Genomic DNA, 20,084 nt, shown 5'->3' on the forward strand with positions numbered 1-20,084 from the left:
GATATACAGGATTCATCAAACATTCTTAATTTGGTTTTATTGCTTTCCCTTCTACCGGATACATATTAATGATTTCCTCGAAAAATTCGTGAAAAAAAAGTGTAGGTTGTGCACTGCCACCTCTGTAACTTCAGCTTTAATCCTGATTGACAGTGATTTATGGGGAAAGACTCATTGCTGTTGTGCTCTTTTTAAAAACAAATGGATTTGTAACGCTATATCCATCGGGATACCTATACCACTGTTATTATCTCTATCGAATAAATAACCACAGTTTGGATTTATTTGCCTTGAGAAGGAGTTCTGGTTTCTTCCCACATCCTTCATCCACTATATGAGTCATGGCATCATTATCAGCTCTAGTCATTTCAATACACTCATGATCTTCTCTGTGACTTTAATTTATTTTCATTTGTTTTTTAAATTGTCAATGTATGCATACCCCCCTTCTTCTTCAAGAAGTTCAGGTGCATCTAAAAACGATTATATTTTAGGACAATGCCCATCGTGTCATTGGCTCCTCACAGGAGTTTTATCTGGCCCCATCAATTTCCCTAAGTTATATCAACGCATAGTAGTAGCAAATGTTGTTTCCCACATAGGAAGCTTGTAAATCATAATCATAAATGTTATCTGGATTATACTTTGTTTTCCCCCTCCCTAGGCTCCATCTCATGCACACAGTAAGAGAACTGGTACTGAAAAGAAGTGCTGTTGTCGTATTCTTTCCTTGGCTTTTCACCATCAGTGTCTCCTGTCATTACTGATATTTTGTTAGAACCCAGTGTCCTTTTAAAATTAGTTGTCATAAAATTAAAGCCAAAACCCACCGCAATAGAAACACCAGTGCTACTCTACATGTATAGAGAAACGAACTTCTTTCAGCCTGAGGATCAAATTCGTTTGAGGAAGATTTAGGGAAGATTGCAACAACTTCATGAGGTATTGAGCCAAATGCAAAGGGTTGGTGCAACAGAACTACCAGCCTATTTTGGCTTAAAGCTTTTACTAGCAGTACGAAAGCCTTCAGAGGAGGCTTACAACTTTTTAGATTGGGAAAACAAAAATATTTAAAATGGGAATCGACCAATCACGGTCCCATGCAGTGGCCATGTGGGGAAGCTCAGGAGAATTCAATTCTCATTGGAGAACCTCCAGATTCCACACCAAGATTTAAGGTTCCCCACCCCTGCTGTAGTATTATTTGAGCCCCAAAGAATTGCCTTACCGCAAAACCATTTCTGAGTGCTTATTGTTGGTTTATAATTAGGGGTTTTACATTGTGGTTGTTCTTGGCGAAACTACTTCATATATGATTGCCACTTCTTTACTGGGCTCTCAGTAGTTGTTGGTGTGGCATGGTAAACCATATATCTGACACAGTTAAGAGCCTGTCCTGCAAGCTTTCCATTGGTCTTTGGCAATAGCCTCAGGTGAACCAAGTATCTCAATATCCCTTGTTGTTTGTGGGAAGTAGTATGGCCAAGATTGCACAGTTCCAGAACCTACATTGTACAAACAAGAAAGTATTAACCGGAGGTTATATCTGTGATCTTCTAGCAAGGTTAATTTTTTTTAAGAGATGGGCAATAGCAAGTACTACTGTCTCAGTATTAAAAAGAAGGGTGGGAAGAATGGGGAGCCTTGTGGCAGCTTTAACACTCATTTATTTTATTTTCACCTTTCATGTGTTTACAGTTCACTTTGACTGCACCTTGCAGCGGAATTAGTGTAGTTTTAACATTGCTTTAACTGCTGCTGATCAGGCTATGGAATTTGTAGTTTTGTGAGACATTTAGTCTTCTTTATTAGAAAGCTTTGATGCCACAACAAACTAAGGCCCCATGCAGGACTGGCATCAAAAATCTGGAAGGAACTGGGAGCTTTCAGATGCCCCTCCCTCGAATCTCTCCGTTAGCAAGTGCCCACTACAAAAAGAGGGGCATTTTAAATCGCATGCATTCTGTGCTGCTGCCAAAGTGGCCGCTTGTCAATCAGAGATCGCTCCTATGGTGACGTTTTGCAGGGGCATTGGAAGTGTCCTTCCCCCTCCTTTTTTTTAAAGAGCCATGCACAAAATGTCCCAGTGTCCGTTTTTTAAACCCTTTTTTGTGTGTTGTGGGTAGTGTGGGCATTTGGGTCAGTCTGCCCCTGTCCCCATCGCACGAGTCCCATGCAAGCTATGCATCCCCCTCCTTGCCCCCCAGAATGCCTCTTACACATGAAATATAATCATAATAATAAAAAATAATAATAATAATAATAATAATACAATAATAAATTCCTCACCTCAGAACATGCCAGAAAGGAATGCAATGTCATGCATTTCTTTCTTTTTTTTCCTTTTTTCCTTTTTGCTTTTAAAAAGCAATCAGGGTCCCTTGAATTCAGTAGCAAAAGCATGTATCATTTTGACTAATTGACAGAGCAAAAAATGTAACATTCAAATTTGTCAACATTTGTAACATTTGCATTCGCAACATTTCCCCTTTTCTGAAGCGAGCAGATGAAGGGAAAGTGCAGAGCCTTAGCCCTGCCTTATCTGCCTCAAGAAAAAAAACCAAGCGCGTATTTGGTCAAAAATAATTTTAAAAATATTAAAAGGGGGGGGGGGTGCCATGATGGTCCTTCCGTTCGTGCCCTGCCTTTGACCTGACCCTTTTCCTCCTGCTAGCAGGAGCTTTGCCATTGCCTTCCACTGAGCTGAGAGAGTGTGACACTGTCAACCAAACTCAAAGTAGACCCATCGGAATCAATTGGGATAAAATGGAAAGCAGCGCAGGCATTCCTGTAGTATCCTCATATAACACTAATATATAATAATAATAATATCCAGGCGCCAAGAGGAAGTGAAAGTAGAACAAGCAGGCCTGATTTCCCTACAGCCCCAGCGTAGCCCCGCAACCCAATTCCCCCTGGAAGCCTCCTCTCCCCTCCTTCCTTCCGCCCTCTCCTTCTTGGGATGCCCCCTGACCCTTTCCCCCAGCTCCTTCGTCCTCCTGCTCATTTTAGGATCCCCTCCATGGCTCCCTCCTCCCACAGCCCCTTTCTCCTCCTTCTCTTCCTCCTCCTCCTTCATCACTTTCTCCACCCCCCACCTCTCTCGACAGCCCTCTTCAGCCCAAAAGTCACCCTGATTTCCCCTTTCCTCTGTCACCCTTTTCATCCAGATTCCCACTTTTCAGCTCTTTCCTCCTCCCTTCCTCCTCCTCCTCCCCCCTTCTGATGTATGGGGAGGGAATGCTCCGACCTCCGCCCCAGCCCCTGACCCTAATCCCTCCCTAATTTGCCCCGATCCTGATCGAGGGCAAGTTCAAAATTCAGGCAACCGCGTCTTTTGGGAAAAGACGGATTTTTAGCCGACATCTGGATACCTCAGTGTTTGGGGCCATTTCCCTGGCAAGCCCCGACATGGATTGTGTGGATGTCTCCAATATAAACTTCACATGCAAGAATCGCTTGATGAAACACGTTTTTTTCGTAGTCTGAATGCCCTAAAAATCACAGCGATTCCCATAGGATCATGACAGTTAAAGCTATGTCAAACTGCATTAATTTTGCAGTATGGTACAGCCTTAACCCCATTCATTCAGTAATTCCTTGAGCTCTGAATATTGTACTCCATCAATGTATCTCAGAAAGTGAGTTGCTATTTTTGTTATCTTTATTTATACCTTACCTTTGGTCCAAAACTAATTCTAAAAGATTCTTTAAAAAGTGCCACAAAATTACTCCTTCATTCCCCATCTTTGTCATAATGTTTTACACACAGGCCAAAGGGCCCCTTGGTATTATACATATTTATTTGTGGGATTTGGGGGTTTGTTTAAATGATAGCGAGAGACTGAGTATTCTTTTGCTTTCCTACAGATTCGTGCTCTAATCAGAGCAATTCGAAGTGAAAAAGTAAGCACTATACAAAATCATTGTCTTCATTTTGACCCTGAGTATTTGTGGCATTGCTGTTCTCTTAATCATCCAATAGTGAGCTCTGTTTAATATGTAGATATGGTGTTTCTGCTACTTAAGGGTTGCTGCCACACTGTAGGATTAATGTAGTTTGATACCACTTTAACTGCCATGGCCCAATGCTGTGGAATAGAAAGCGCTTCTAATTGTCTTGTAAACTTTTTAAAGTCAAAACTTTTAAAAAGTTACAGTTCTGTGAGCTGTTTAACCTTCTCTCTCAGAGAGTTCTGGTGCCACAACAAAATACTGTACAAATTCCAGGATTTCATAAGATGGAGTCATGATTGTTTAAGCAATGTCACAACTGCATTAATTCTGGAGTATGGCAGTAGTAGCCGGAGATGTAGGTCTATCTATGATATAGTGGGGAAAAGGCAGAAATTATTAGAAATCAACCAAAGCTTCATCAGTCAATCAAAGCTTCATCAATCCAAGCCTTTTGTCTCAACTATTTGGAACCAAACTACATGTAGCACTAAATGCATTACTGGCACTACTCTCAGTCAGATGTTCTCAATCACATGTGGGAATTCTTTGTTTGTTGAACAAAATTGTTGAACTGCAACACCCACCAGTCTTAGTCAGCATAACGAGTGATGAAGAATTCTGGGAATTGTAGTTCTTCTTCTAGAGGCCAGGCAATTCCTTCTCCTGCTCTAAATAATTTATTTGGCGGGTGGAGTTGAGTGTGAACAGCATTAAGACTGTAGCATGGGATAATAGGGTTAACCCATTCCTTCCTGCTGTAGTCTCAATGAAAATCCATCACACACACACACATCCCTGTTATTTACTGCAGGAGGGAAACTTTCATTGGAACCATGCAAGGTTTGTTCCCAAGCCGAATAGCTCTGAAAAGTCAAGAAAAATGTGCAGGTTTATTGCTTAAACATGTTGAATAGTTTAAACCAACAATGTTTCTTAAATGCGTATGAATAGTTGTACCCAGCTTATACAGTGATTCCCTCGGTGGGGTGAACTCCCAGAAAAATGAAATAGGCAAAGCCCATGAGATGTGGTTGTAATTTCAGAAATTTCAGTACCCTGCAGACTTTTTCTGGGAAATTGCTTTACAGTTAAAGAAGCATAAAATTGTATCTCGTCCTACTTGGTTATTGGTGAGAAGATAAATCTTCAGGCATGACAGAAATCAGGTTTCCATGCTATTGAGATCTTTTTTCTTTTGCCTGAACTTTCATAGAGGGGGAAGTCAGGTCTAATTTCCAGAATTAAGGCTTAAAGAGCCAGGACACATATATTTAGATCTAAATCCAATGCTACCTTGTGGTAGGATCAATACTTTCTTCTCCTACACCAGTAGCCATCTGCAGAGCTCAAAACCTACTCCAGAGGGAGTAGAGCTTTAGGGGACAGAGCAGGAAACTGAAGTAGAGAGAGAGAATCTCACCATCCCTTCATCTGGTAGAAAGAGCTTTGACCAGCTCTAACTACGATAGCCAGAATGGTTAGCAAAACCGGACAGGCCAAATTTTTAAGGGACAGCATATATGCATTAACAAAAATAAATAAATAAAGATTGATGAATGCAGTATTTTTGGTAACACCAATCCATGCAGCTGTTTTCTTCCAGCAACAATGGATATAGGTGTTCTTTTAAAAATTTCAGCCAAAAAAATTATATTTATTTTAAAACATCACTTCCCTGCTGCATGATTCATCTTTATTGCTTTCAAATTGAATCAATGGAGAAATGTTCTTCCTTTCAACCTCATTATTTATTCAGCATATCACTCATACAAGGAAATGAACTTGATTTTCTGAAATGTCTGGCTTTGTTACAGAATGAAACTTCTACTGCAGGAAGTATTAATGTCTATAGAGAGGTAAGGACATCCATTCCATTTTATTTAGAGTCTTTACTCCAACATATTTACCAGAATAGAGGCACTGAAACTACATCTTAACTGGATGTATTCTTAGTTAAAATCACTTTATAAATCTGTATCTCTTAATTTCTGTTATGCAACCAGCAGTGACATATATACTCTGCAAAGGATATATGACCCTCCCAATTCAGGTTCTCTCCTATATGCATCATTAAGGCTATCAGGACACCACTTTATGCAGAACTGATAACCAAGATTTAGAACTTGATAAAGATGGAACTAACAGGGAAAGAACGTTTGGCTCTCTAGATGGCTTAGACTTTGATTTCCTCAATTCCTAAACGTTAACTATACTGAACAGAGTCAACAAGAGTTATAGACCAAAAGATCTGGAGGGCTACAGGCTCCTTACTCCTGTTACAGAGAGCTGGGTCTGGAGAAGCCAGGAGTGGATATATGGGTAAAAGCACTGAGTATATATTCTTGGACTAAGCATGTGCTCAAAGACAGCCTGATCTGTATTGCTCAAAATATGTATCTTGAGGGCACGTCATACACACAAAGACTAGGAATGCCAATCTCCACTTATTTTATTATTTAATATGCAAGCAAAGGATTTCAAAATGTTTCTCACTGCAGTGCAAGATTGAAAGAGTTTGTTTGCAATTTTTAAACATTTTTTTTTTTTAATTTCAGGAGCTTTTGTGGAAAAAACATTGTTTACATAAAGTCCAATGTGTTTACATGGAAGACAATGTCTTTTACACAAATACATTATTTTCCATGCAAAAGTATTATTTTCACACCAAAACAAATACAAGGGGGGAAAATATCTGATTCAAATCTAATCTGTAGAGCATGTTGCTTTGATTCTATATGGCTTCTTCTCTCTGTAAGGCAGAGAAAATTCTCTGAATGGTTTTCATTTTCATTGACGTAATGTGGTACTGCTTTCTACAGGGTGAAAACCTTGCTCCTAATGGGAACTATCATACAGAGGTAAGAATTTTCCTGATGTAGCAAGATTTTGGCAAGATGCTCCTTTAACCAGCTCTAACCCTAGAGTATTTGTAAAATACATCCTGTATATACTCATGTATAAGTCTAGAAATTTTAGTCAAAAAATTGACCCAAAAAACTTGGGTCAATGTAAATACTGTACTTTAACTCTTATCAAAAAGGGAACCATGCCCTGGTGAAAGGCCCAGAGATTCCTATATAAAACACTTCAGAGCTTATCACATGAACTTTAAAAGCATTTCAAGCCTCCCGGGCTGGAGCTGGGACATGGGATGCAGGTGGGGATTATTGCATGCTAAATCACTGCCTAATCGCCGCCTGCCATCAGTCCAGATTCCAGCTGTGCTCCACCTGCACTTTTTAGAAGTTGGAAAGCTTCCGACTTCTAAAAAGTGCTGGCGGAGTGCAGCTGGGACCTGGCTTGTACCCAAGCTGATGATGGGTGCGATTAGGCAGCGATTTAGCATGCGATAATCCTCACCTCCATCTCGCATCCCAGCTCCAGCCCGGGAGGCTTGAAATGCTTTTAAAGTTCATGTGATAAACTCTGAAGTGTTTTATATAGGAATTTCTGAGTCCTCCAGTGAACCTCTATGGTCAACGTCTTCCAAAAGACATTCAATAGGATTCACCATTATCCATGGTCTTACATTTCCATGGAAAATCTAGGAGTGTATTCCCTGTGCATATGGGGGATATCACACATTACCATCCCAAAATTATTCTTATAGCCATAAGGACTGACAACTTTCAAGTGAGATTATCTGGATTATAACATAAAATCTTGAGTCATGCAGAAGTCACTTCAACAGGAAGGCCTATATATACTTTCTCAATATTTATTTATTATTGTTTATTATTGGCCCTGTAAAATGCGTACTGGAATTTTCTTTTTCTTTGCTGAGGGTTGTAGCCTAGCATTCTCCTTGGTGTGCTAGCTTTCTCTGTGCACTGCCTCTTTAAAAAGTAGGCAGCAGTGAAATATGATTTTCCAACTTCATTCTGCATATTTCCATATGGTACTGCTGTTCACAATGATGAGATAATAATTTACCAATCTAAAATGCTTCTAAATTCAAAGAATGTCTAATTAAAAAATCTTCTTTGAATACTGTAGCTTGATGGGATGGAATAATTAAAACACACAGAAAAAGAGACAGACATAGAGCTAAACAGTTCCTGATACAACTGGATAAAGACTGAAGTATTGTTCCTGAAGAAATTTTCACAATTTTGCATCAGTCCTGTTTTGAAAAGATGATTGATTTTATAAAAAACCTTCCTTTATTCTTTACAGGATGGAACATATATGGCATTTGCAAATAACCGGGTAAGCAAGTTGTCAATTTGATTTTCAAGAGGGAGCAAAGATGCTTCTGTTTCTGTTACTCCTTTCAAATTCTTGGTCTTAACCCTCCCTTCTTGAACTTCATGCTTAACTCTTGGCCCCTTTTCACTTTTCCCCAGAGAAGAGTAATTCAGGGAAATCTCTCAACATGAAGGGGGGAAAAAGCCATTAAAAATTGTGTGAAAAGCATATGCATTTTATCTGACTTTTTATCATAAAGATCAAACTAACCTTTGATATTTTTACAGGGAGAATGTGTTTGCCCTGGTGCACAGGTAACTATTATTCCTTAGTAGTAATGTATTAATTGTTTTCTCTGATCTGATCCTTAGCATTGGTGTCATATTGATTCACATGATGTCTCTTCACCCTGCCATTGGCTGATTTATTTATTTTTAATGAGATCCCTTGAAGGAAGCCAGCATGCAAAAAAGAAGTCATTGAACTTACACTTGGCAACCAGGCTGTTCTACAAATAGACCTAAATTGGACCTTGAGTTTCAACTACACTGTAGAAATAATGCATTTTGACACCACTTTTAATGTCATGGTTTTCCCATTCGTAGAAATTTCCGGGCTTTGTAGTTTTGTGAATTATTGTGGTCTCAGGAGTAGTAGTCGAACATTTCAAAAACCACTGCTTTTTTTTTTCTTTTTTTTTTTTTTTGCTGTGCCTCACAAGTAGGATGAGCCATGGCAGTTAAAGTGTTCAAATTGCAATTATTCTATAGCGTGATGCATTCAATGTTAGGCCTTAAGACATCTTGACTTATTCCAAATATCTGCCTGTTTGTTGTCAAACAAATGTAGAATACATGTTATATCAAATACTAATACATGGTTACCTCGGGATACGAATACCAGGTTACCAATTTACGGGATACGAAAAATCCAATAGGAAATAATTGTTCCGGTTTACGAATGTTTTTTCGTAGGTTACAAAAAATTTTTTTTTATGGTGCTTTTTTCGGCGCTATTTTCAACGGAATCGCGGCTTTTCCCCATTAGCGCCTAGTGGTTTTCGGCTTCGAAGCTTTTCGGGTTACGAAAGCGGTTTTCCGCGGAACGTATTATTTATTTCGTAATCCCGAGGAGTCATTGAGCATTTATAAATCATTAGAAATTAATTACTGTGACTATAAATTGTCCTGTTGACCCAATTGTGCTCATCAATGAAAAGATCTACTTGCCATGTAGCTCTACACACTTTGTTGACAGGATTGGATGATCTATACCTTTGAAATTTTATGTAGACTTACAGTGATCCACACAATGCTAATTTAATTGTCTTCAGTGAGTAAATTGCAGGTATATTTGGATGTTTAAATACAGACTGTATTGCAATGATTTTTATTTTGTTGTAGGTTGTTTCTCTTTCTGCAGGGTGGAGTTACATTATGTATCCTCATCCTGCTATGGAGCCCTTTCTTTTAAGCAAAATAAACTTTTATGACACAAAAAAGACACAATTAAAAATAAACTATAAAACTCCTCAACCATTGAACAGAAATTATTGCCCTTCCTTTCTTACAAGAGCAATTTTATTGAATGTATTTTTTGTGAGTTATTTAGTAAAGGTTTTTAGCCTGGGAAATGGCAATCTCAGTTAATACACTCTGAACTAAGTGTGGGTGGAACTTCGTTATATTGTGCTTGCTGCTGATCCCTTAATCCATCTCAGCAGCTTTGAACAGCTTTGTGGGAGCAAAATTAAGTTTGGAGGATCCCAAGGCCTTTAGTCCACCCCTGCCTTCCTTTCCAGGCTAAACATATACCCATCTCCCTAGCACCTTCATGAGGGCATGGTTTTAATTATTGTCTATAAATATCTTTCATGTATATTGACAGAAATGCAGAAAGATATAAATTTTATGCTTTGCTGTTCCTAAATTAAAATAGAATTTTATTTTTGATTATTTTAAAGTATCAGCATTTTCCTGCAACTCGCTATATTTAGCATTTCGCAACAATCTTTCCCCCCCACGTAATAATTTTTTCTATACAGGGGTGGACAAGCAGTGGATTCGCGGCGGCAAACGGACAGGATAAAATACTTTCATATACTGTACACGTTACACATTGAGTCACCCTTCTCTGGATTTTCCATCTCTCCAAAAAACCCAAAAAGCATCTTGACATGGTGCCTGCAGAAGTTGACACCTCTATTAACAACTGTATTAATCTAGTCATAGCACAATATAGCAGTAGGGTCCCCCAGGGGGGGGGTGGTGTGGTGCTTCACGGGTGACAGCCCAGAGAAGGGGCACCCCAGCTCGGCTCCTTGCCCCCGTATAGGTGCTTGTCTTCCCTCTGCACCGGAGCTTCTGTGGGCTGTGAGGTGCTCTTTGGGTACTCCTATGTAGGTGCCACACGGGTAAAGGTGTCCCTTGGCCTGCTAGGGTCCTGTGTGCTCCAATCTCTCCTGGAAACCACACTGGCAGTAGGGAAATAGCCGGATATTCTCTTCCGGGGCTGAGCGGTCCAGACTTAAGTGCCACCATTTATTTATATTTTTTGCAGTGCGCCCGTGGGTTACCTGCGGCAGCATGACACCCATTCATTGTATCAACTGGCAAGGGGGTTACGCGCGGACACCATCACAGCCCACCACCCCCCCCTCAGTCCCAACTTGGCAGACCCCGTCCCTACGGGACATCTCCGTGCCCGCCACCCGCAGTCCCACCCCCGCCCGCCCCCACACCAGAGCGTCCGCCCCCGGGAAACCCCACGCCAATATAATAAACAACAGCAATACATTCAAACTAAAGAAATATATTATTACTAGACTTACTTCTCTCGGACTTCATAACTGCTCTATTCTACACAGGGGGCAGATGAGGGTCACTTATGGCCCAGGGCAACCAATATGGACAGGTAAAATTTTTCTTTTTAAAAAAATGCTACCACACACACACACAAACACACACACACATATTATAAATCTTGTTTCTGTTCCGGAAAACTGTGGTAGTTCCACTTCCCCAAAATTCTTTGGGTATTGCCACTGATCCATGTTCTTCTTAAAGTTTAATGGTGGTAACTGATGAAGCAGATGATACTGGCAGAGGAAGAAACATTCCCCAGCTTTTTGCTGTGATCGTGTCCAGCATCCCCTCATAGCCAATGTTTAAAAGGGGCACCAAAAACAACAAATTCTACTTAGTCTGTCCCCAATCCATGAATAAAAATCCCAGCGTGGCAATATAGGAAAACCTTGGAAGGGAGTAGTACTCCTTGCTAGGGAAAAGACTGATGTAGATGGACTCCCCAAGGATTATATAGTGCAGAAACAAACAAACAAACAAACAAATGAAAGGCACACGCATGACCCATTTCTCCCAGGAGCTTTGAGAACTGTGACGCATTTTACTGACAGAAGAAAATTCTCTCCCTGAGTCTGTTTCACGCTTTTATATTCTTTTTGCGCCTCACAATAGCCAAACAATGCAAAAGGTAATTTAACCATGTCACATACAAATTTGTACTACTAGACCACTTTTTACCACATTTGGCCAATGTGCTAACAAGGACTCCATATTCATCTACCTAGTGGCCGGGTCCAACTCACTACCTTAGTCATTTATTTGGCATTCAAAGAAAACACTTTGGCATTGTTCCGCAACATCACTTAGGCTGCAATTCTTCTAGCACATTTATCTGGACATACAATTCACTGAATTCACCAGCTCTCACTCTGAGTAGATACTATATAGATGGACCTGTAATTACATTGTTTCTCAACTAACATATTATGGAAATACAATATATTTCAGCATAACAAATTGAATGTAGATTCAGATATTATTATTTTATTATTATTTTTATTTTTTATTATTATATTATTATTATTATTATTATTTATTATTATTTGCAGGGGTGAGGGGATCATCTGGCAGTGCCAGCGCAACTATGGACAGGTACAATTTTTTAAAAAACCTATCATTAGATTGGAGTGCGAACCATAAACTGCTTATTCTTCTTTTCCTTTGATTTAATAACGTTTTTAAATATAGACATTATTAAGGCAAATAGCATTAACGCTTCTTCGTGCCTCATGATACAAATCTGTTTTGAAACAAATAATAATTTTTCATGAGGGTGGATATTATGGTGGCGGCAGCCAATATGGACAGGTAACAACAATTTTAAAAATAACGTACTTTCTACATTTTTTATTTGTTTGTTTGTTACTTTATAATCTTTAAACTTGATTTTAATTCTAAGAATTCCAGGAAGGCGGGGAACACCACTCAGCCAACTACCCACCACACCCTAAATGTCACCTTCTTTGTAAAACCTCAGTAAAAGCGCGGTGGTGCTTATGACAGGTGTCTTTCTGAAAGTATTGCTGCAGGCAGTAACCTGTAAACAGCAGTAAAATCCACGTATAAAGATGACCTGCCAAATACACTTTTACGGCTTGTGACTTACTTAGAGAGATTTCAGTGAGGGTATTTAACAATACTGCTTATTTTCTTTTCCAGGGATCATATGGTGGAGCCCATATGGACAGGTAGACAATTATCATATATAATATACAAAATCAATATCTAATAACTTCTATGCAGTAATAATATTTATTTATTTGATTATTATTTGGATTATATCCTGCATTCCCCCCCCCCCCAATGACGCTCAAGGTGGTTCCCAATAATTTATTAAATAAAAACAATAATAACATAAGACCCACAACAAGGGTGAGAGTATCACAACATAACTACGCTAAAAGGCCTAATCCGAGACAACTAAAAACACTTTTAAAAAACTCCTTAGATAAGTTACAAGGTCCCAAGCTGGGGTGGTGGTTAACAGTCACTTTCACTCAGTCAATTCAAAAGCCTTACCAATTTTTTAAAAATCTATCCAAATGTATGCCATTGGAAAAAAAAATATGCACTAGCTATTCCTTAATAATGAGCTATTTTTATTCTTATATATGAGGGTGAACAAACACGTAGCTTAGTTGCATTCTAACTGAGGTATGCATGCTTCAAATTATAAGGGTTGAATCTGGTTGCTGGACTTGTTTATGAGAGAAGAATCCAAGTGTGAAAAGGATCACCCAAAAATTGTTCCGGATGCTATAAAATGCTCAAGTATTCTTCACACTGCCAAAGAGAAAGTTACAATAGGGTGAGAGGCCAGAATCTCGTGTTATTATAAATGTTCACATGGACTCAGGTCCTCAGTTTTCTGTATTTTCATGGTTATCATTGGATCTTGACAGTGACTTCAATAACAGTTTTTCTTTATATCTACTCTGTTTATAAATCTTCTCTGTATTTTCTGTTTATTTTCTTTTGGGGCTTAGAAAACAGTTTAATAATACTATTACAGAAAAAAGTTGAATTTGTTGTTCTGCATGTGGAACAGGTTTGTGCAGGCATTTACGATAATCCTTTCTAATTAATAACTCTTTCTGCCGGATGATCATATGGTGGAGGAAGCCAATATGGACGGTAAATTTTTTATTAGTATAATTATTTATCTTTATCTATACACAAGCAAGCACGCACACACACATGCAGCATTGCAATGTACACAACAACACCCACATGCATTCCCATTTGTAATTGAATGTAGACTTATTACCTTAAATTAATTCAACTCTCCTAAATACAGAACTGTTAGCAATGCCAAAATAACACAGCTTTATATAATACATTTAATTGTTGTGTGTGTGTAATATTTTTGTCTGCTTTGTGTACAGGGTGGTTCGTTTGGTTGTAGTTATCACTCTGGACAGGTAAGGTTTCTTTTATGTGAGACCTAGTTCTAGTATTATTTAATTTCTTTACTAGGCTTGAATCAATCTGGGTTCTGATCCTTATAGGGTCCAGAAGAAAAATTTTTTTTGAGTATGGGCCAAGGACACTATTTCTCACTTTTGTAGCCTCTCTAATTTTCTCTCTTGCCCTTACTGAATATACTGTAGTGTTTGGGTCTTTTTTTTCCGTATTTTTCTCATATATACAGTGCTTTGGAGTGAGACTGGAAAAAATGACAGCTTTCTACTTCTAAATCCAAAATCTTTCTAAACATTCCTGAAACTTAAAGCTTCCCATGGATATATTCTCCCCAAAAAGTAATCCCAACTAAGCTATATTCTGTAATTGTTGTGGCAAGGGTAATGTATGGTACAGCCGCAAGTGGTATAGCCAAGCCTACTACTATTGGACCATCCCACCTCATCACTGAATGTTTTCACCTAAATGTAGAATTGCGCCTAAAAGCTTCAAGTTGATTGGATCTCTATTTTAAACTATTTGGTAGTGGTAGTACTTCTGGTCAATGACGAATAAAATTTTTATTATATATTGGTGGATATTGGCATTTTGGGATCCAAACAGTCTAATCTTTCCCCAAAAATGAAGGTCACCAGGTGGCAACGTCTGGTTTCAAAAAAAGAAAAAATGTGGGTTGCAGCTTGATAGCTCCAGAATGCTTAATGAAATGGGATGGTTGTTACACTATCATAGCTGTCACTCCTATGTTATCCAAAAGACCATTGTCTCTCTCTCCTTCTCCAACAAGTTTTGCTTGTAGTTTTTTCAAAGGATGTTAGTTTTTCTGTTATGTTCCATATTTTTAAGAGGCTAATGATATTCTTAAATTCTTATGGGCTTTTGTTTTTTTTAATCTCCCTATTATTTATAAATATATTAAAAGGAGACCTTGATATGTAGAAGTTACATTCTGTATGGTGCTCCTATTTATTTACCAACTGAGATACCAAAATTTTATTTTCACCGTTCGCCTTCTGTTAAGAGGCAGGAAAAATTGGAAGAAATGATAGAAATACAGATTCTAGTAGAAAAGTATGTTAGAGAGAAGTGGGAACTTGCGTTTACATTTACTCTCTTTGAGTGGGAAATTACTCTCAATGTAATGCAGTAATTTGGTGTTTCAGCTACAGTCATTTTTTTTTTGAACTAATGAATCACAATTAATGCGTTAGCTGCAAATAGTTATTGGGAGGTGTAATGGAAATGGAAACAGTTTTTACATTTTAAAAGTAACATAATTAGAAATTAATTATAATTAGTTAATAAAAGCAATTTACTTTATGTAAGAAATTAGTTTCTAATTAGTTGTTCATTATCCAATTTAACCATTTTGGAGACATTTTTATAGGCATTTTTCACATTTTGTGCATTTCTATTATAATTCTGAAGTATTTCTTTTCTCAAAAAAAAAAAAATTAAGGAAATAGATAAATTAAAGCTGTTCAATTTGTTATAATCTTTTTGTCATCTTTTTAATAACTAATGAGAATGGGCTACCTTTCAAATCATTGTATGTAAGTGGGAACAGTTTTCTTTTTCAAACTCTGCAAAAATTAACTGCTTTTTAATTCGTAATAATATAATAATAATAATAATAATAAATATTTTTAATAGGGTGGTGGATCATATGGTGGTGGCAGACCCTATGGACAGGTAAAAATCACTTTAATGTATATTTTGTCTGAACTAGGTGTACCAGGGCTGTGTAATGTGTGCCGCATGAAATGCTAACCTGTAATCTCCATTAACCTTAACTAGTCTGAGCATGGTGAGCCCTGCTGACAGTAATAGTGCATCAACACCTGAATGGCAGAAAGTTCCCCTACCTTTCCTATCTAGTATACTATATTGTCTTTCTGATAATATTCAGGCTAGACTACTGCAATGTGTTATATACCTTTTAAAATATCTTTGGAAAATTCTATTCGGATTAAGGCTGCATCCGCATTGCAGAAATAATCCGGGTGGACACCATTTTAACTGCTATGGCTCAATGCTATGGTATTCTGGGAACTGTTGTTTGTTGTGGCATCAAAACTCTCTGACAGAGAAGACTAAATGTCTCACAAAACTAAAATTCCCAGGATTCCATAGCAGTTAAAGTGGTGTCAACCTAGATTATTTTTGAGTGCGGATGCAGAATCCTGACACTGGTCTGAACACATTTTGACAGTTTTAAAACAAAAATCTGCTCTAGTTACGATATTTTCTGGCATATAAGACAACTGGGCGTATAAGACGACCCCCAACTTTTCCAGTTAAAATATAGAGTTTGGGACATACTCACCGTATAAGACTACCCCTCTTCCAACGCACACCAAATAAAAATTAAAAAAACATCAGATTTGATTTCAATATGGTAATTTTAATTCAAATGCTTATGACATGCAGGTACTTAGCAGGAAACCTTATTGTATACAAAGCCTGCTTGGACTGGTCAGGCCTCCCTGCCTGCCCAGCCCTCCCTGTCTCCAAAACTATCAGAGCAGTAGCTGCTTTCATACGATTGCCACATACGGCAGGGATGTGCCCGCTGCCGTTTTTGAGCTCCCCCCACCATATGCGGCGACCGCAGATTCTCCAGTCTGCCCTATAAGATGACACCTGGCATATAAGATGACCCTCGACTTTTGAGAAGATTTTCCTGGGTTAAAAAGTAGTCTTATAAGCCAGAAAATACAGTACTTATCATCTTGGTCCGAAAGGGACAAAAGGCCCATCCCCTCCATTCCGGCAGCATCCTGTTCAGATGATGCACAGTCCAAACCCCAGTTCTGGTGTGAATAGTCAGGACGTTTGGCAAATTTAGCATCAGAACTGGAGTATAACACCCTTAACACAAATTTTAAAAAATTACCTCTCAATCCGGATTTCTGGGAAGATCTGGAGCCTTCCAGTAGCTTGTTCTGAAGTCAGAATGAGATGCCCAGCCATGTGATTGTCGGCGGGTGCCTCACTCTGACCTCAGAAGTGAGCAACTTGTGGCAGTGGTAGATACACCAGGCAGGTACGTAGCCAGGATTTTGGGAAGGGGGGTCCAGACTAAATGCCACCATTATAATGGGCCATGGGCATGGTGGTGCGGTGGCGCACGCCATTCATTGTATCTAACGGAAGGGGGGATCCAGACCCCATGGACCCCCCCCCCTTGGCTATGTCCCTGCACCAGGTGGCTCTGAAAGACATGTGTGCAGACAGTCACCTTGATGCAGGAATGAAGGGTCAGGTAGAATAAGAATAAATTTTTATTATGGTCATAGACCAGATCAAGAAGGCCAGGTAATGTGGGGAGGCTGGAGTAGCTCTGGGGCTAGGATACTCTGGGCTGCCCTGGAGTATCCTGGCCAGTGCAGATGAGGCCTAGGTATATCTGGACACTATTCAAAATGCTACTTAAGACTGGGATATTTGAATGCATGCTTTCTCTCTTTTCTGCCTGCATGAAATATAATATACAGTCTGTTTCAGCACCCTTGTCTCCACTGATGAATTCACCTGGTGTTGGGATTTGAACAATAGTGATGGGAAGATGGTTCCATTCATTAAAGCTTTGAATTGTTATGTTATTGCTTCTGTTACTAGCTTTTATTTTCATTAAGCTATGTATTTCAATTCCCTGTTTGATGTTTTTTTAATAATTTAGATTGATTATTAAATTTTGAATGATGTATTGGTAGGTAGTTTAGAGATATTTCAAAGCATGCAAAAACAGTCAAAGGAAGACATAAAATCTTCTTATTTCTCTTATTTCTCATCCAGCATGAGGACACAAATGCAGTGAGCATGCGTAAGATTAATATGTATTTCAGCAACAATCTCTTTTTCAGTAACCATTATTTTCTTTATAGGGCACGCACGGTGGATCATATGGCAGCAGCCAGTACGGACAGGTAAAAATTCTTCTAATACTTAAAGTAATAACCGCTATTGTTAAAAACTGTATGCTGGATATAAAAGTAAAATTAATTTATATTATTGTTCAGTTCCTCTTAAGGATGGAAAGTAGCTTATTATCAATATTTATTTATTTTAAGATTTCTATCTCTGTGGCTATATCTCCCAAGAATGCACACCTGCAAGGCATTTGGGCTGGGCCAACTGACTGTCCCCATTGCCATGGCCATCCAAATTGGCAGTGCTCCTCAGAGCAATGATGGTTGCTCCAAGAAGCTCTGATCACCATTAGAGTGATGGATAGAGTGAACAGCTACTTTGTGGACCACTGCCAGACACTACCACACTGTGTCATCCTCCATGGCAGGGATAACAGGATCTCTGGAGCCCATCTGCTGATACAATGGGTGCCCTCTTGGCAGCAGAAGCCCACAGTTTGCCAGCCTTCTTGCTTTGCATGGGACATACTCTGCTCATGGGAAGGCCTGCACTGAAACACTGAGATATATACAATTAAATAAAATAAGTGTTGTGGTAATCTCTGCTCTTGAATATTGAAACTGGCTTAATGCAGATGTTCTAAGGTAATCTGTTGTTTCAACAATAAACAATCCTTTTCTTCTAAAAGTAATCAATCTTTTCTGTTCAGGGTGGACCAAGTGGATCATATGGAGGCCAATATGGACAGGTAATTTTTTTAAAAAAGTATGTATATGATATACTCTATACTTGCACAGAAAGAAATATAATGAAATAAAGACACATTTTGGGCTGCTTGCTGTTCTTTAATGTATAAAACAGCTGGATGCAAAAAAACCTATGGTACATGTAAACTATGATAATGTGTATTTTGGTAACAAACAATATTTTTTAAACAATAACTGTTTTCTGAACAGGGTGGATCATATGGAGGTGACAGCCACTATGGACAGGTAAAAACATTACACTTATTCTTTTCGCAAATACAGAAAGTAGCTTTAAAGAGATGTCTTTCTTTTTCTCTTCTCTCTCTCTCCTTTCAGACATTTTCCGTGCTCTGTTCCCCTCAGCTCTACTCTTTCCCTCCGGTAGTCGGTTTTGAGCTCTGGTGCCTCTGGTGCTAGGACTGTTGTAGGATCGCATTAAGGAGTCTTGCTCCTACCACCGGTAGCACGTGTATTATATAGTCTAAATCTTTGGTCCTGGCTCTTTCAGCCTAATTCGGTGTCATTAGACCTGACGTTCCCCCACAGATGAAAGTTTCAGTGCAAAAGAAAAAGAGATCTCAATAGCATGGAAACCTGATTTCGTTTCAATGGCCTGAAGAGTTATCGTCTCAACAAATAACCAAGATGACGAGATACAATTTTATGCTGCTTTAAACTGTGAAAGCAATGTCTCCCAGAAAAAGTCTGCAGGGTACGGAATATTGCTTCCTGAAATTAACAACCACACTTCATGGGCTTTTGCCTATTATGTTTTCTCTTGGGAGTGTTTCACCCACCGAGGGAAATCACTGTATAGCTGGGTACACTAGTCATACGCATTTAAGAAACATTGTGTGGTTTTTAAACTATTCAACATATTTAAGCAATAAACCTGCACATTTTTCTTTGACTGTGTCGAGGACTATTCGGATTGGGAACAAAACTTGCGATGGTACGCAATGAAAGTTTCCCTCCTGAAAGTAAATAACAAAACAGGGATGTGGGTTGTGTGGGGTTGTGTGATGGATTTTCATTGAGACTACAGCAGGAAGGAATGGGGTAACCCGATATCCATGCTTACAGTCTGAATGCTGTTTTCGCACTCTCAACTCCACCCCCGCCAATAAATTTTTTAGAGGCAGGAGAAAGGAATTGCCTGGCCTCTAGAAGAAGAACTACACTTCCCAGAATTCTTCAAGCACGATCGTTATGCTGACGAAGACTGGTTGGGGAGTTGCAGTTTCAACAATTTTGTTCAACGAAACAAAAAGAATTCCCACATGTGACTGAGAACACGGACTGAGAGTGTGCCAGTAAGGCCATTAGTGCTAACGATGTAGTTTGGTTTCCAAATAGTTGAGACAAAAGGCTGGATGTGATGAAGCTTTGATTGACGGTGAAGCTTGGGTTGATTCTTAAAATTTCTTCTGAGTTTCTTTCTGCCGTTTTCCTTTCCCCCTATATCATAGATTGTCCTTGTAGACCTACATCCCGGCTACTACTTGCCATAACCCAGACGTAATGCAGTGTTGTG

The 20,084-nt window shown here is 38.9% G+C and overlaps 1 protein-coding gene and 1 long non-coding RNA gene across 2 annotated transcripts in view; both read left to right on the forward strand.

Moving 5' to 3' along the window:
- The window catches only part of LOC121929013 (hornerin-like), a 128,563-nt gene that overhangs the window by 53,838 nt on the left and 54,641 nt on the right, over window positions 1-20,084 (forward strand). The window contains exons 39-43 of the mRNA XM_042464337.1: window positions 3,871-3,906; window positions 5,772-5,813; window positions 6,777-6,815; window positions 8,134-8,166; window positions 8,433-8,459. Coding sequence (XP_042320271.1) covers window positions 3,871-3,906; window positions 5,772-5,813; window positions 6,777-6,815; window positions 8,134-8,166; window positions 8,433-8,459 — 177 coding nt within the window. The remainder of the gene's footprint in view (window positions 1-3,870; window positions 3,907-5,771; window positions 5,814-6,776; window positions 6,816-8,133; window positions 8,167-8,432; window positions 8,460-20,084) is intronic.
- LOC121927751 lies at window positions 13,896-18,797 on the forward strand. The gene is made up of 5 exons (XR_006103326.1): window positions 13,896-13,930; window positions 15,585-15,623; window positions 17,819-17,860; window positions 18,514-18,552; window positions 18,761-18,797. It is a non-coding gene; the product is annotated as an uncharacterized LOC121927751 (long non-coding RNA).

This window comes from Sceloporus undulatus, chromosome 4 (genome assembly GCF_019175285.1).
Source record: "Sceloporus undulatus isolate JIND9_A2432 ecotype Alabama chromosome 4, SceUnd_v1.1, whole genome shotgun sequence".
Classification (NCBI taxonomy): domain Eukaryota; kingdom Metazoa; phylum Chordata; class Lepidosauria; order Squamata; family Phrynosomatidae; genus Sceloporus; species Sceloporus undulatus.